The 19,225-nt window shown below is 37.2% G+C and overlaps 1 protein-coding gene across 2 annotated transcripts in view; it reads right to left on the bottom strand.

Moving 5' to 3' along the window:
- Window positions 1-19,225, bottom strand: part of rnf166 (ring finger protein 166) — a 37,759-nt gene that overhangs the window by 15,268 nt on the left and 3,266 nt on the right. For both annotated transcript variants that reach the window (XM_082161050.1, XM_082161051.1), the window contains exons 2-3: window positions 12,118-12,274; window positions 5,944-6,056 (exon numbers count right to left, since the gene is read on the bottom strand). In XM_082161050.1, the coding sequence (XP_082017176.1) occupies window positions 5,944-6,056; window positions 12,118-12,274 (270 nt within the window). The remainder of the gene's footprint in view (window positions 1-5,943; window positions 6,057-12,117; window positions 12,275-19,225) is intronic.

Below are 19,225 nucleotides of genomic sequence, written 5' to 3' on the forward strand. Positions count from 1 at the left end.
TAAGGAGGAAATACTCAGCAATGCTGTCGACTTATGAACTTACACATGGTTTGTCTTAAAGCAGATTAAAAACACCACATAGACACATAAACAACATTAAAAGCTGGAGTTTCTCAAACAGGGGGACTAAGTATGTTACTCATACTGATTGTAGGCTCTCTAGTCCTCTAAATCTAAGAGACACGGCAGTGAAAAACAAGAAACAGTTGATTTGTGAAGAGAAATCACGTTTATTTTCTAAAATCCCATATAAATTGGAGAAAAGGTGCAACACTCACTCTTAAAGAAATCCAACTTTATTGTACTTTAATGTAACTTATTACATTTACTCATTTACCGAGAAAAATTGTCTTACTCTTAACCAACTAATATCACATTTCTACAGAATTACATAATGAGAGTAAAAGAGTAAATAGGCAAATGAACAGAGTTGTGTAACAAACTGATTATCATTGCTAACATGACTTATGCAAATGTACAACCAGAGGGAGTATAACACTGAAGCGAAGTCTATAAGAAACGAGCCAATAACCTTGTGTTCTCATGCCTGAACAACTTCAGGGATATTACTTTTATTTAGCAGACTAACGAATGTTAACACGCCAATGGAATATTAATATTGAATAACTTGCGTTTCAGGCTAAATTTGTTTAGATAGCCAGCAAACATGGACAAGCGGAAGGATAAAAACAGTGCATTTCTCTCAGGATAATGGGTAATGTAACACTTAACTGGGCATTCAGTTCAATTTAATTATATTTTTACTTCCGGAAACCACATTGTGATGCTCTATACTGCCAAAATTTGTACATATTATATTATAATTCCATAAATCACATTCTCAATCAACACTATGTAAAGGACAATAACAAAGGCAATCAAACATGTAAATGTACCTTTCCCTTTCTGAACCAGATATCTACTCTTTTTTTTAAAGTTCCCCTATTATACTTGTTCGAATATTCTCTTTCATGCAGTGTGTAATAGAGATGTTTGCCAATGTAAAAGGTCTGCATAGTTTCAAAGATCAAAGCGCACAACAAATAAAGTTACTGACTCCTCAAACAAAGAATCGATTCTGAACTGTCAGTAATTCCAGCATCACTTTCTACGTAACAATGTAACTCATTTGCATAATGCCAGCCTGTGGTCTTGATTGGCTGAACAGCGTATCTTAGCTCCGCCCTCTAACACTGTAGTTAATCTGAGACTGGAGGAGTTTGGTTCGTGTTGTTCATGTGGAGAAGACGCTGCAAATCCACTTTGATGCTCTTCCAAAGCGTTGGAATTGATATGGAAAAACGACGCCATCATAATGGTCGTTTTGTTTCCGACACGCACTGTAAGAATTCGACCAATCAGAGCAGACTGAGCTGTCTGACCAATCAGAGCAGAGCAGGCTCTCAGAGAGGCGGGGTTTTGAACGAACCGTTTAAAGACTCTGAGAAATGAGGTGATGCTGCAATGTATATTATGAGAAAATTGAAGTGTTATTTGACCTTGGATGCGTGTGAACCTGTTGTAAGAGACAAAATGGGAAGCCTTTAAAACAGCATAATAGGGCACTTTAAATTCTGCCATGCAGCTTGAATACCCGATGGTCTGGCAAAGATGTTTGCATGGAAAAGACTGAGAGATAACTGGATTAATAGATGAGGCAGACAAGCATAAAAAAATAAATAAAAAAAAGTGTCTGACACAAGGTTAAAAGAAGTAAATATTTACTTCATAAATGTAATAACTTGCTGCATTGCTTATTTATAACCCCTCCCTTCCAGCCATCTGTCATATAGAGACGCTTTTCTCGATCAATTAAATTCCTAGAAACATAAAATCGTGTCCTGACTAGGTGTGTGATACTGAAATATCTTGATATTTTCTGGGATGTTGTCGATAGCGATAACTAGTTTTTGTGCTACTTTAGGACTGTCGTGACTCCCAAAGCTTTATTTTTAATCGGTGCGATTTACAGCGGTGACAGAACTCAACTATTCCATTACGAGGCAATATTTGCCCCAGGGGATTTTTACTTTTACAATGGTAATTGTTTTTATTTTTTTTATTAGATGCATGTAGATGGCAGCAAGTGAGTCACTGAGTCATTCGCTCAAAAGATTTGTTCAAATGGCTGATTCATTCAGTCATTAAAAATGAATCACTCATTACACTGATTCATTAAATATGCAGATTCATGTCAGCTCGCACATCGCTAAAACAACAATAATGATATCATCATAGAGTACACATATCGCACACCCCTAGTCCTGATCTACATTTTTTCTCGATTCACTTTATCTGCTTACAGAAGTAAAATGGGTTGCGAATGTTGTTTCATGCAGTCTTTAAATATTTGTTCAGCTCAAAAGCTCACTTGAGTTTGTTCTAGATCATCAGATGTGAAAATGAAGCAGTCTGAAATAGTTTCCAGTCACACATATTCAGTCATTTAGTTTCATTTTCATGGACTTTTAGTTTGTTTTTCATTATTTCCTGTTGTCTTTGTTCACTTTTCCCGCTCTTAATCAGTTACCATGGCGTTTCATTGGATCATCTCACCTGTTAGTCTTTCAGTTCATTATCATTGTGTACTTAAGTTCCTGTGTTTCCTCAGTTGTTTGTGTGTTTGTTACGCTATGTTGATATTCTCAGTTTATTCAGTAACACTTTATAATAAGGTTCATTAGTTAACTACCTTAGTTAACATGAACAATACTTCTACAGCATTAATTAATCTTCGTTAATATTAATTTCAACATTTACTAATACATTCTCAAAATCAAAGGTTGTATTTGTTAACATAAGTTAATGCACTGTGAACTAACATGAACTAACAATGAACAGATGGATATTATCTAACATTTACAAAGATTAATAAATGCTGTAACAAATGTATTGCTCATTGTTAACTCGTGTTAGTAAATACATTAACTGTAAAGTGTTACAGTTTATTCTTTTATTAAATGCCTTTGGATTAGAACTTTTAACTCATCTTCTTCTTGAACTCTTTGAACTTCCAAATACAAAAACAGTCTTTTAAACCAGGTATTTAATTAATTAACCTTATTGTAAAGTGTTGCCGAATAAACTGAGAATATCAACATAGCGTAACAAACACACAAACAAAAGTTGGAAATGAACAGATAAGTATACAATGATAATGAACTGAGAGACTAACAGGTGTGATGATCCAATGAAACGCCATGGTAACCGATTAGAGCGGGAAAAGTGAACAAAGACAGCACTGGCACCGAGACAGAAGTCTGCACTGATGGCATAGTTCTACAACATGTGTGTGATGTTTCCACAAAGAGTACGATAATATCCGTGATGCAACAGACACACAGTGGGAATTCATCAACATGCTCTGCTTTGAAGAGCTAATTAATTCTCATCCTCCTCCCGCTCTGTCGTTCTTTACTCTTCCTTTGAAGCACAGGAAGAGAAACACACACACAATTTAACCTGAAGTCATCCGATTGGACTTTTATCGGATTCCTGTCTGCAAAACTTCAGACATCAGTTTGACGTCTCTAGATCTAAGTATACCTACACTAGTGTGTGTCTACGAGCATCTCTTAAGAGTGAAACGCGTCCTGGATCCATATTTTAAAGCGTTCTGACTCTTGTCCCGAAGAGCATTGAGTGCTTTAGAGGAGCATGAGCCATAAGGCAGTGTTTGCATGAGGGAATTGTGGGATTGGTTGTGCTTTAATGTAGGGGGAAAGAAAGAAAACGCTGTTCCAACACCGTCCAAAACAAGAGCAATGCAACACGTTTCGATTGACGTAATTCCATTGTTTGTCCTGACTGACACTTAAAGTCCCCTGTAGTCAATCATTTTATCCCTTAAAACTCATCTTTGATCACCAAAATTACATATTAAATGTTGTTCATGCCTTAAAATATCTTGAATGTAACTCGACACCCTTGCCTCATTGAGTATACGCAGTTCTATGAATATGCAAATGAGCCCCGCCTCCACTCACTCACTCACTCAGCTCAGAGATCCACTGGTTGACGATCACAGGGTGATCTGATTGGTTACAAGGTAGTTTGTGACGTCAGAAACACCAGCGATTTCAAAGCGTGTGTTTGAGACTGTCTTTGGTTCACTGCAGTTTTAAGGAGGAAATACTCAGCAATGGTGTTGTCAAAAGACCCGGTACTTCGGTACCAAGTCGGTACTAGAAAAATGTAAACGTCACGGTATCAAGTTTTCTTAAGTACCGGTGGTATCGAGAACCCGTGATGCGCATGCACGCATGCACTGAGCGCGTGCAGTTGCGCGTCCTCTTATCAAAGCGCTGAGACATGGAGACCGGCGGTGCTGCTGGTGTGGTGGCTGTAAATCCACTTGTTGATAAGAAAGGAGGAAAGAGACACATATGGAAATATTTTGGATTTGGCTAATGTCACGTTGCCATAAGTGGCCGTTCACATAGAGCGTTTTTTGCGCGTACAGATTAGTTATTCCAAATGTAGGCGCGCGGCAAGCATGCTCATAATCGACGCGACGCACTCGGTTTTCCAGGCACGCCTATGTTCATGGTTGCATAGCAACGTCAGACGCCACGGGAGAGCAAGCGCTTGTGGAAAGGAGAAACTTGTCGATCTCCGAATGCAACGTTACATGAGGAGAGTAAAGATGGAAAGCTTTTAAAGACTAGTTCCATATAAATTCACGGATAATTTGTTGTTTTGTCATTAGTGAAAATCAATATTGACCTTGTATTTGAGAAAGGATCCAAAAATAAAATTCAGAGTAAGTTCATTCGCATTCGGAGATCGACTATTTTTGAAACAGTGCGAACTGCGCTCTCCATGATGACGAGGAAGTATCAGCAAAGAATTTGATTTCTAGCCCTTTGGTACCGAAATTGGTACCGAGAACCGTGGATTTTCACTGGTATTGGTACCGAATACTGAAATTTTGGTACCGTGACAACACTACTCAGCAATGGTGTCGACTTAAGAATTTACACATGGTTTGTCTAAAAGCAGATTAAAAACACCACATAGACATATGAACAACATTAAAAGCTGGAGTTTCACCACAGGGAGACTTTAAAATACAATCCCAGTAAATCAGAATATGATTGAGCGTACACTTCTGTACGATAGAAATGCCACATGTAATTTCATGTGGACTTCAAAACATGCAAACTCAGAGCGAGGGGTTAAACTTTAATTTGAAATCGTGATAAACAACAGTTTGTATATTTAGAAGCATTGATGTATTCTCCTGTGTTGGCGTAGGTTTATCAATGATTTACGTTACAAATCTGATGAAATGACACACGTTACGTTCTCAGATGAACGTTATAAGCAACACACACTCAGTATATGCAGAGATGGAGTCTGTTATCCACGCATGTAAATGATGACATCAGCAAAAGGTAGTGCAAAAACCACATATATTTATTTAATTCAATCACAGTTTGTGTGATTTCACAATAGCAGTGTGCTTTATTTCTAAACATTTAATTGCATCCAAAATAAAAGTGTGTGTTTACATAATATATGTGTGTGTACTGTGTTTAATTATTTTGTATATATAAACACACACACACGTATACATTTAAGAAAAATGTGTTATTAATATATAAAATATGTATATTTATAGCTAATATAAATTATAAATATATATACAGTATAAACATGCAAATATTTCTTAAATATATACATGCATATGTGCATTTATATATGCGAAATAATTATACACAGTACACACACATTATGTAAACACAAACTTTTATTTTGGATGCAATTAATCGCTGCACAGCCCTAGTTTTTTTATTTATTTTTTATAGTACGGAATAATACAAATGCAAAGCATATTTTTTCAAGTAACAATAATGTGAGAAATAAGGCAGGCTTATAATGTAGAATCACCTGAGGAGTATGATCTAATCCCAATGACCTGCAATGACCCCTGACGCTTACCTGGGAATGGGCTGTGAGGTCGGGACCACAGGCATGAACTTCGGGCAGTTGGCCATCTGTTCCTGAACCTTTGTGCAAGATGAAATATGCGACCGCATTTTGACCAGGGTGACCTGAGACATTCACAGAGACATGACAGAGCAACGTGAGCAACGTGAGCTTAATACAAATAACACCTTGATTAAAGGGGTGGTTGATTATGATTTGACTTTTCTAACTTTAGTGAGTGTGTAATGTTGCTGTTTGAGCATAAACAACATCTGCAAAGTTACAACGCTCAAAGTTCAAAGCAAAGGGAGATATTTGCTTTTACAGAAATCACTTTTTAAGAACTACAACAAACGGCTGGTAGAGACTACACCACATTCCTCCCGGGTTAGTGACATCACCAACACTAGAATTTACATAAACCCCGCCCCCCGCCCCCTGAACACGATTTATAGATTATCAAGACAGAATATGCTAATCAATGACTAGAAGATAACTACACATCAGCTTCATAAATTCATCAACTAACCATTCAGAAATGTCCTGTTCTACATGTTGTCTCTTCTTCTTGAGTCTCTCCATCTTTCTGACTTCGGTTTGAACATAAAAGGCTAAAAGTTTTTGAGAGGGGGTTCAGCGAAAAATCGGCAACTGGCAGCAGGAAGTAGCTGCCGTTGACAGCCGGAAGCCCTGCCATATTAGGAGGGACCTGCCATTTCGTGGCAGCCAATCAGTATCGTCCAACGTAGTAGCAACCAATCACATTTACCTGGAAGTCAAGCGAGAGCAGCCAATGGTGGCGCCGGCGAATCTTCAGTAATGGCGGCGGTATTTGGCTCGGTAAGTTCGTATATTATCAGATTTATAAATAATTGTTGCTCTGTACGTTGGAGTTTACCTTTTATGTTAGAGACAGTGTATCTGTGACTACTTAAGTTGAATTGGTTAATTTAATCATTTGTAGAAACGCAGCTTGTGCACCGTGTGCTCCTGGTTTGTGAGGGGCTATCATTAACTTCAAATACTAACTTACGTTACCATTATCATTAAATATTAGCGTTTGTTAACATGTTAACTTAATCTATTGATTAGAATAAAGCTCATGCTGATTTATTGGAATTGACAAGCTCAGCCTTGATGATACACGTGCAACGCTAACAAAACATATCCCAAATGATCTAACTTATGTAATACAAAACACCATTTTAATCAACATTACTTCACCATATTCTAAACTTCTGTTTTTTTGTAGTTTCACCAAGTTCACCACAGCCTGTCACAGATTGCTGGGGATGGACAAACATATGTGCCAGGAAGGAAACCCCAGATTTCCAGTTGCAAAACCAACCAAACTCACTGGTATGTTTTCACATAATGTTCAAATGTGTTATATCCTGTCTTGATCAAAGCAGGCAAAAGGCATTCTGTTTTTTATCTTTTTATTTTTTTTATACAAATTCTAGATTGTATCTAAAATTTGACATTTCAGTGTCTGTTTATTTTCTTAGTTTTATCATGTTTTGGATGGGACCCAATCACCAGATGAGACCAGAATATATATATATATATATATATATATAATTATTTTATATATATATCTATTCAAAATATACTGGAACTGTTCACTTTTTCCATATAACTTTCACCCCCAGTTTCACAGACAAGGCTCAAACTAGTCCCAGACTAAAATGCATGTTTAACTGAAAGCAAATTACACTTGTGTATCTTAAAATATCAGTGCCATTGTTTCTTTTAAGATTCACAACAGTAATGTTTTTTCTAAGGCATATTTATAAAAGTCCTAATTGCACTAAGGCCTAATCCTGGCATAATCTAAACCCTATCTGTGAAACCGGGCTTCAAAGTTTTAAATATTAGTCCAGTGGTTCAGTTCAACGCTTTGTTCTCTGGCTTTAGATAGGCATAGACAGTGGCATTTAAAAAATAAATTACACCTGCTCCCTAGTTCAGGTATGCTACTGTCTACTGCTGCAACATGGCTAAGTGGTTCAACACGGAGTTCATCTCTCTCTTTCTCTCGTGTGTATAAAATAACTAACTTTTTCCCCCTTCTTTTTAAGCTCAATTGCAATAAAGATGGATCCGGGATCTTGGAAGCTTGTTAAAAATAAGGTATTGATTTCATGTTACAACAATTTTGATTTCTTTACTATCTTTAGTGTATAAATAAAATGTTAGTTTTTCCATTTAGATTTTTTTTTTCCAGGATGTTCCAGCTCAGTTGGGATCTGTGGACTGCAGTGTATTCATGCTAATGGTAAGTTATTACGGTGGTTTTGTTTCCCCATAACATTTATAACATTTGTTTTTCAGGTGTGTGTGTGTGTTAAGGTTAGTGATGTCACTAGCCCAGGAGGAAGCTTGTGTAGTCCCCACCAGTTGTTTGTTGTAGTCCTTAAAGTGATTTCTGTAAAAAATAAATAAAATAAAAGTCTCCCTTTGCTTTGAACTTTTATCGTCGTAACTTATTCATATTGCAGATATTGTTTATGCTCTGACAGCAACATTACTCTAAAGTTTCTTTCTTTCTTTTTCTAACATCTGTCTTTCTTTATTTTCTTTCTTTTTCTAACGTCTGTCTGTATTTCTTTTATTTCTTTTCTTTCTTTCTAACTTATCTATCTTTTTCTAACATCTGTCTTTCTTACTAATCTTAAGGTTACAGGGGTTAAACACTATGTGATCTGATTCACAGAATTGTACTTTTATGTGTATTTCTTTAAAGTGAACATTATCTGTACTACTTTTGGAGGAACTGCGATTCCATTGTGTTTTTGTGTGTGTGTGTTGAATGCTCTGTGCAGGTCTTGTGATATGCAGCAGCTGACCCCAAGACGCCTTTCTACGACCTCCGAGGTCATCACCGGACCATCTTGGACTCGGATGACAATGTCGACTTACCCTCCTATCTATCCATAAGTGTAGAATTGTTTTAACTTTGTTCTTTTGCCAATGAGAAGTAGCCAATCTGTATTTACTGATGTCAATCATGCCCTTGGAAATGGTATAACTGGTGTGAGATTTTGTGTACAGTAGAGTCTCTGGCTTGCGACCCCGTGAGACTTTGACGCCTGGCTCTACCGATGAAACTATTCTTCAGTAAATTTTTACTTATTTGATTGAACCTCACGACTCCTGGTCTTCTTTCATCATATCTGGTCCTGGGTCTTTAAGCTGTTATCCCCTAACACTAGAAACATTGTAAATCATGTTAAACCATGCTAGAACATTGTAAAACGTTTTCAAACTTTCTTTTTCAAGCCAACTTAGTTTTTTATGAACTTTAACATCTAGTTCAGAATTGTTCATTCTGATTTCAGAACAACAAATATCAAGCCTGTTTTCAAAGTTACAGCTGTTTTATAAAACAAAGACAAGAATGTATTGAAATACTACAAATGTAAAACTGAACTTAAATGATAGCAAAATATGATTTTTAAATAAAGGTCATTGAGAAAATGTTTTTTTTTCTTCTTTTAGACATGACTTTCATTATTTGTTTAATGAATGTTTATGTGCGTTTAATAAATATACAATATTATATAGGCATTCATTTATGTATATATTTCATTATTTGACAAACATGTACACAAATTATATTTATACACGTACAAATTCATAATTTCAAGTGTAGCTTAATGTTTGTTTTTTGTACTGTCTATGATCTTCGTTACTTAATTTATATTTGATAAACCTTTTTAAACCAATTACAAAATAATTACAAATTTAAGTAATTTATTTAAATAAGTACTAAAATGATATATATACATTGATATAATAATTTATTTGCCTTGCTAAAAGCGGCATCCACCTCCGACTTCCGGTTATTAGCGGCAGCTGACGTCAGCTGCCAGTGGCAGCTACTTCCTGCTGCCAGCTGCCGATTTTTCGCTGAACCCCTACTGCATTTTCAGGACACAAGCTGTTGTAGCTCCGCCTCCTGTGCCGGGAGCAGCAGCTCATTTGCATTTAAAGGGACACACACAAAAACTGTGTTTTTGCTCACCCTCAAAAAGTGACAATTTTAACATGTTATATAAAAATATCTGTGGGGTATTTTGAGCTAAAACTTCACACACACACTCTGGGGACATCAGAGACTTATTTTACATCTTGTGAAAAGGGGCATCACCCCTTTAAAGGGATAGTTCACTTAAAAATGAAAATTCTGTCATCATTTACTCACCTTCAAGTTGTTTCAAACCTGTATGAATTTCTATCTTTTTTTCGTCTGCTGAAGACAAAGGAAGATATTTTGAAGAATGTTGTTAACCAAACAGTTGATGGACCCCATAGTAGGAAGAAGAAAAAAAATACTATGGAAGTCAATGGGGTCCATCAACTGTTTGGTTAACTGTTTAATCATACATTTTTTATGTACTGTACTGTAAAGTGCAAATGTGAGCCTTGCTGGTCATGTTTTTAAACCCAGCAAACATGTTTTGCTGACTTGACAAATCTAAAATATCTACAAAACTGCTGTCAAATCAACAGTGAGCAAAAAAAAAAAAAAAAAAAACTGCATAATAAAGATAATAAAGGGTTTAGTATGGAAGCATAGGGATGGCGATATTCAATTTGAAATGTAATATGTAAAATGACGATGCAAATGTAAATACAGAAATGCATTGTCATTTTACATATTGCATTTCAAATTGAATATCGCCACCCATATGCTTCCACAGTTTAGAGTTCTCTCTAAGCTCATTTAGGACATCTCAAGGCCGGGGAATACGCCATTTTCCACATTACAGGTTTCAACGTACACTCAACCTCAGATGAGCACGTCTGACATGCGCTGCGTCACTGCTTTTCTATACTCTACAAGACGTCAGGACATTCACACAGAGGGGTAACAGAAGAAGTGATATGTGGACAGAAATGTATTACTTTGTTACAGGACAATGCGTAAAACAAAATCCAATGGAATGCGGGAGACACCCGGTGGATCTTTTTGGTAAAGCGCCTAAACAAAATTCAGAACTTCAATTTATGTGATATCACTTCAAAATTGGAACACAACTTGGTTAGATATATGGCTCTGATTTTTAGAGTAATTTTAGAGTAAAAATAATTTGGTAAAATATATATTTTATATAAAATAAATGTTTAGTACAGTACATTTGATTTACAGTAAATCACTTTTTCATACTTTCTTTTTTGAAGTGTTTTCAATTCAGCAATAATATTCCCAAGCATTCTTGAATTACAACCATTTAAGTTTGGATACACTAAAAATAATGGGTTGTTTCAAACAATGGGTTGTTGTGACAAACCCAACCATTGGTTTAAATTTTTTTATTACATTTTTTAACACAATGGTTGGCTTTGTCCATTTTTGACCCAAATATGGGTCATTTAGAGTGTAGTGCATTTTCACATCTATTCTCAAGAAGGGGAGTGATAGTTAAAGTTTTTTTCTTCATTGGAATAGATGAAACTTGGTAAAGGTTTTGGCACTTGCAAAGTGAACAAAAAACCCCCCAAAAAATCATGGACATGATTCGAACAGGTTAAATGGTCCTGAAAAAAAAGAGTCACACTCGCAGTCAAACACGACGCATTGGAAATGAATGGGAGACGAATTTCCTCTAGTGGAAGCGTTTGGTACTGCAGTCGAACAACATCTCACTGAAAGCTCATTTACTGAGATATCAAGCTCAAATGTGGAACACAACTGGATTAGATTTATGGCTTTGATTTTCTCACAGTTTTAGAGTAAAACATGATTTTGAAAATATATATTTAATATAAAAGTTGAAAATTGGTATTTTTGCTAATTTTTCATAACAATAAACGTAAAATTCTGCAACTTTTTTTAAGTTTACTTTTTTCTCTTCAGCAATAATCTGCCAAGTGTCGTCTTTGAAAAGAGATCAAACTTCAGTCTGTCGCTCTAAAGCATTCAAAAGTTTAAGCTGGAAATATCATTTTCAGGTCTATGCTCAAAAAGTGAATAAAGTGATTACAAATACAGCGTAAATATAATTTAGTACCATCAAATCCCCTAAAAAAAACAACATATTAAATAAAAAACATTATCAAACTAAAATATAGTACAATCATTTCATTGAAAAAAAAAAAAAATACATTTCAGTCATTTTTGACCGACACACGAAGAGCACTAGAGGACTAAATCGTGAAATACAATATTTGTCTACTGACCTTTTTGCTGCACCCCCGACACGGAGCCTTATACGACGAGAGCTGTTTCTCCACGCTGGAGGATTTGTCCACTTTCTTTGGATCGAAAGGCATTCGGCAGAGCGGACAGAGCGGAGACGTGACCTGAAGACACGGCTGGAGACAATCCCCACAGAAACTGTGAACACACACACACACACACACACACATTACAGGCAAAGTATATAGTGTGGCATGTCTTCAGCTGATACTGAAATGTATGAATGATTGCATGATTAGTCGTAATAATTTATGGACAACACTTTATAATACTGTTCCTTCATTAATGAAGAACTGCACAGGAACAAATGAGTAACGCACTATTAACATTCTAATAACTATTAACTAACAAAAAAACTCTGATTCACAAATTACTAAGTAATAGCTCAGTTGAATGTGGTAGTTCACTATTAGCTAATCAATAACTACTATTCTTCACACTTCACTGAAGACTACCAAGAACTACTAGCCTATATACAGGTTCATCATTAATATTAATAATGCAAAATGTATAATATAAGGTAGTAATGAATCAAGTGTTACTACATCCTTCTAAAGGACCTAATAATAAATTGGATCAATATTCTATTTACACATTTTTGAATTTTTTTCCTGTGCCGGGAGCAGCAGCTCATTTGCATTTAAAGGGACACACACACTATATAAAAATATCTGTGGGGTATTTTGAGCTAAAACTTCACACACACATTCTGGGGACATCAGAGACTTATTTTACATCTTGTGAAAAGGGCATCATACCACCCCTTTAAGTAACCTCACACATCACAGGAGAACCATCATTAATGAATGAACGTGTTGAATGATAATGAATGATTCAGCGTTTTGAACGAATCGGTTGAGTCAAAGATTCAATAACCCATTCAAACTGCCTCATTCTTGAATGAATCAGTTGTTTGAACGAATCGTTTGAATGAATGACTCAATGACTCGCTCATTAAGACGGTCGCCTGTCGCCACCTACTGGTGGTTTTAGTGTTGTGTTTAAAAGTATCATTCTTTCCAACGTTTCTTATTTGTATATTAAAAGATATTTTAAACAATCTCATAACATTATTTAATGCAGTTGTACATTTTCAGTGTAAATTATTTAATTTGATCAACCCTACCTAGGGTAACAGCCCTATAGTGTCTTATTATTCTAAATAATTGAATTTATTGATCAAATTTAGGAATTTAAAGTGCAAATAAGATTAGCCCTTTAAAGTTGCAGATATTACAATATGCAGATTTACATAATATCAAAGCTGATTGAACACTGATGAGAATATTGCTTCAGAATAAATTATATTTACAACACAAATTTGTTTTTAAAATTCCGGACAAGCAACTTTTTTACTCGGACAAGTGAAGGACAGATTTACTGTCTGAAGGACAAGCACACATGAAAAGGCTTAATGTTGAGCCCTGGGTAAAATCAGACCCTGTATTGTATTGTTAGATTTTGGATTGACAACTCAATTAAATATTTACCATCGTATATTCTGCATAATTGGAAGTATATTTTAAATAAACACTGACAGAAAACTATAGAAGTTTTAGGGCTGGACGATATGATGATATATAACACTGATATAAGTGATCACGTGGATTTAGATCTTCCTATATTGTATTTATATAAAGCATTCACAGGCAAATTTGCTTTATGTATTTCCCCGGCATCGAGATCAGGCAGAGATACATTTTTATTTTTTATTTGTCATACAAGTTATATTGCATTGTGTTTTTTTAAATTAAATTATATTGTACTGTCTTATTATTATGTTTTTATTATGCAGTACATCGGTCAACCTAGGCTGTGATTAATGGCGCTATGTAAATAAAATTGACATTGACGAATGTCAGGAAACACGATTCCTGCTGCATGCCAATATCCACGGATCACCGGATCTTTGGTAAGTGTTAAGAAACACTATATCAAGATTCGAGTCAAACCTTTAGTTTAAGCTGATAATCGTTCATTTTACTGGCGTTTTAACAGTTAAATCCAGTCCCTCAGCAGCTCTTCTGCCACTCAGTCCGCCTGAGGGAACGTGACGTCAATGCAAACCCACTATTCTGAACCACTGAACTCAGGAGAGCTGAACAAATGCTGATGTATCAGACTATCAGGGGTTTGGCCATCGCCTTTCAAGCTGGCGTGACTCAGATCGGGTCCGAACGCATCAGCAGAAAACGGCCTTGTCACTTTCTGACGGATGAGGCAAGAGTTTATGGGACTGTAAAGGCAATGAATCACACAGAGCTTTTTTTGCACTGTGTTTTATGGCACTGTTGAATCCAGGGCCAATGGAGAGCCACTCCATCACTGTCGACACTTACACTACACCGACTGACTCACGAGAACTGAGTGAAGGTCGGTCTAAGCGTATAGCATTGAGTTTGCATGATATTCTTCAAACTCATAGAGCTAACAGTGTCATGCTGTAATTAACCGCACTGATTATTAGCATTCACTATTTTTTTTTAAACTAGGGCTGTTAAATAAAAAAAAAAAAATTTGATAACAGTATGCAGATTAAATGACATTTAAAAAAAGAAAATACATTCTTGTGGTCGACGAGTACAGAAATAAACACCATATCGGTATCGGACGATAATGTTAATTTTTAAAGGAACCGTATGTAAGATTGTGGCCAAAACTGGTACTGCAATCACTTTCAAATGACAGTAGAGCGGTGTATCCCCTCCCCCTCCCCCCGACTCCAGGTTGCCAGATAGGCTGCAGGATCCAGCAGGAACGTCGGCTGCTATAAGGAGCTTCCAATGGCAAGTGACGAGTCCTACACAGTACGGTTTTTTTCGGACTTTGTCACGACGCATTTCGGATTCATAACGAGGTCTTTCAGGTTTCGTAACGTTAGACATTTTTTATCCGACACGTTTGTAGCTGCAGCTGTGGTAACTAGAGCAGAGCTGGCAACCCGGATGCAGAAACACTACTGACTTCGTGATTGGTAGATAGGTGGAGGGTGGAGCTTCAGGCCAAAACACAACATGACATCATCAACAACAGTTGAGGGCTGCAACTTCACTTTTAAATGACAATATCCTGGCCGGATTACTGTTGTCAGTGATATAAGTATTTGAAATGAACATGATTTCTTAATGTCTAGTGACATATCAGGGCCATTTTATGATTAATTGAAATACATTTCTTACATACGGTCCCTTTAATGTTATCGTAATCGGCTTGATACGAAATATTGGCCGTTATATTAAAGCCAAAAAAAAATTTTACATTATCGGCCGATACCGATATTGTGGCCAAAATATTGTGCATTTCTACCGTTTATTTCTGTACTCGTCGACCACAATAATGTTTTTTTTTTTTGCTTTTAATGGTGAGGGTTTTGTTTCCGTAATCGGGCTCTCAAAAATTATATAAAAATCTGGATTTAGATTTATCGGCCAATATATTTATCGGTTTTCAAATATAAAGAATTATCGATTATCGGCCAAAATGTTCATATCGGTGCATCCCTACCAAATATTCATGCCAGTTTGAAACAATCCTAGCCAATATCACAATAACTGGCCAATGGCAACTCTTCTCTTTAGATATCGGTACTATCATAGGCCACTGAAGAATATTGGCTGACCAGAATTCATGATTTTTGGTGGGAATTTTCTCTCTCTCCATTAAATACCATTGTATTTGAAGGAGAATATTTGACAGAGAGAGAGAGTTGGCCTTGTGTGTAGTGGTGCTGACTCTCTCCTGCTCCAGCGCTGCTGCTGTTGAGTATTGCAGACATAATGAGAGCAGAAGAAAGCAGGTGCTGGTGGCGAGTCGGGCGAGTCAGGCTCTTTCCCTACAATCCCCATATTTCCCTGTTTACAGCCGAGCCTGACGGCGGCCCGTCCTCCCTGAGGAGAATACAGCCATTTCCAAACCTCTGTAAACATCAGGGGAAAGAGAACGACTCCTGAACCGGCAGAATGTCCCAGACAGGGTTTAGGAAATCTGATGGTCTGAAATAACAGACAGTGATTTGACAAGCTTTCTTTCACACATAATAATAATAATAACAACAACAACACGGGAAGTAAAAGAGAGACGTCAGAGATTTCATCATTGTGACTGTGTTTCAAATGCTATTTTTGAAAGAATGCACAATTTATGCGTGGAATTCCCAAATGGCGACCCATATTTGCTAAAATGTACATAACACAAGTAGAATACACTGGGATGTTGACATGGTTTGTCTTAAAGCATATTAAAAACACCACATAAACAACATTAAAAGCTGGATTTTCACCACAGGGAGACTTTAATAGGGTTAGAGATTCGAACAACTCCTAACCATAAGAATACAGTGATACTCGACTTACCAAACTAGTTTTAGTAAATACTAATACCTAATATGTGACCCTGGACCACAAAACCAGTCTCGAGTCGCACGGGTATATCATTATACATACATTACATTACATTGTAACATACATACATTTTGTTAGTGTTTTACCAACTATACAGTGTATGGGTCAAAATTATCCATTTTTCTTTTATGCCAAAAATCATTAGGATATTAAGTAAAGATCATGTTCCATGAAGATATATTGTAAATTTCCTGCCGTAAAAATATAAAACATGTATTTGTGTGAGTGAATGCAGCACAATCGCCAACATTAATGAACAACTTTAAAGGAGATTTTCTCAATGTTTCGATTTTTTTTTTCACCCTCAGATTACAGATTTTCAATAGTCATATCTCAAATATTGTTATATCATAACAAACCACACATCAATGGAAATCTAATTTATTCAGCTTTCAGGTGATGTATAAATCTCAAATTCAAAAAAAATTACCCTTGTGACTGGTTTTGAGGTCCAGGGTCACATATTAGGAAATCTGAGTTTTATGCAACTATAAGTTGAAGCTGCTCTAGGCTGGTGCTAAAAAGAGCCTCGCTTCTACTCATCATCTAATGCATCCGCCGCTCTACCTGCCGAATACAGATTAGATGGTTTTATAAGTAGACTAAAATAACAGTGCTAATCCTTATCTCGCTACGCCATCCCCAGCGTATGCTCCTGCCAGAGACGCAGGTGAGATCGTTGTCAGTGATTAAACCCATAAATAATGTGGGCTGGAGTTTCTGATGCTGTCTTTGGTTTTGCACAGAACTGCCCACACTCATATACATCACACTCATATAACAAATTCATAAAACACAGTCATGAAATGTGCTCATCTCAAGAGTAGGAGGCATATGCCTGAGGACTGATCCGTTCTCAAGCCTTTATGTTTCGCCTTTCATGTTGCTTTCTTTTACTTAAAGTCCGCCTGTGGTGAAACTCCAGCGTTTAATGTAGTTTATGTGTCTATGTGGTGTTTTTAATCTGCTTTAAGACAAACCATGTGTAAGTTCATAAGTCGACAGCATTGCTGAGTATTTCCTCCTTAAAACTGCAGTGAACCAAAGACAGTCTCAAACACACGCTTTGAAATCGCTGGTGTTTCTGACGTCACAAACTACCTTGTAACCAATCAGATCAACGTGTGATCGTCAACCAGTGGATCTCTGAGCTGAGTGAGTGAGTGGAGGCGGGGCTCATTTGCATATTCATAGAACCACGTATACTAAATGAGGCAAGGGTGTCGAGTTACACTCAAGATATTTTAAGCCATGAATAATTTTTTTTTCACAGAAAAAACACTTTTTTAAGGGATAAAAATTGTATTAAATGGGGTACTTTTTAACTTGTTCTTTGTCGGGCCATTTTTCATCTCTCTCCCGAGCGAGTTCAGAGTAGGTTTAGATCAGGTTTAACGGGCTTACAACACTCGGTATAAACGTTTTCTGTCGACTCAGGGTTAGGGCTGAACCATTAATCGCACTTTACATGTAATCGCACTTAAATCGAGGCTTATCGAGATTTTAAAATCGCAAAGGCTCAGATTATTTGTTATGCGCAGCGTGTCATTGATGATCGGCTCAGTAAACGCTGCTCACTCTGAAAGCACTGAGAGTTTGAGTCACTTATAACGGGCATTTGAAAAAGCAACACGCGTCAAACATCTTTCCAAACATGAGAAGCATTTATGAACCTCATCCAACAAAAGACATTTAATAACATGCATTTCCTCCAAACTCACTTCATAAGGACAGTTGAGCTCCTCCTCCTGTGAGATGATGTGCTTCTGACACAGAATAAGGCAGTCGTGTGTTTATTAGTCATGTTTAATCAAAGCGTTTCAATCTTCTGTTTCTTCAGCTACAGCGATAGGGATTTCCTGGAATGATGCGCATTATTGTACTTCTGCGGCGGCGCATATTTATCGTGTTTGCGTGAGAGCGCCCTCTGGTGTTCAGATGAGGCAGTATTTACTACCATCAGCCGAGCTTCACTGACAAGCTGCACATAAGATAATCACAGCCTTTGCCAAATCGCGTGCGGTTTTATTCAATGTTGTTTTCGTCAACGATGACGATAACGAAATGATTTCGTTGACGCACCTTTTTTTTATGACGATAACGCGACGATGACTAGCTAAAAATGGCTCTAGGGTGACTAAAACATGACGAGACGTTTTCGAGTTTTCGTTGACGAGACGAGACGGAACGAAAATGATTATAAGTCTGACGTTCAAAATGCATGTCATTTCTGCCTAATTTGCGTGAAATCTGTCTGTTTTGAGCTAAAAAAAAAAAAGTATCAGCAATGCTGCAGCTTCCTATCCTTGTTTTGGGTACGCCCACCACCCGGCTGCCTATGCCGCGCACCAGATTCCACACAACAACAACACACCTGCGGCTGCGGCTAGTCACGAGTCGCCACACATCTTCGATATGAGGCGCCGGACTGGACAAAAGCGAAACGAACTGCGCGAGCGAGCGACAGTGCGCAAGAGAGACCGAAAGTGCGCGAGAGAGACCGAAAGTGCGCGCGAGAGACCGAAAGTGCGCGAGAGAGACCGAAAGTGCGCGAGAGAGACCGAAAGTGCGCGAGAGAGACCGAAAGTGCGCGAGAGAGACCGAAAGTGCGCGAGAGAGACCGAAAGTGCGCGAGAGAGACCGAAAGTGCGCGAGAGAGACCGAGTGTGTCCGAGCATTAGTTTAGTGG

This window comes from Leuciscus leuciscus, assembly GCF_965113295.1.
Source record: "Leuciscus leuciscus genome assembly, chromosome: 2".
NCBI classification, from domain to species: Eukaryota; Metazoa; Chordata; class Actinopteri; order Cypriniformes; family Leuciscidae; genus Leuciscus; species Leuciscus leuciscus.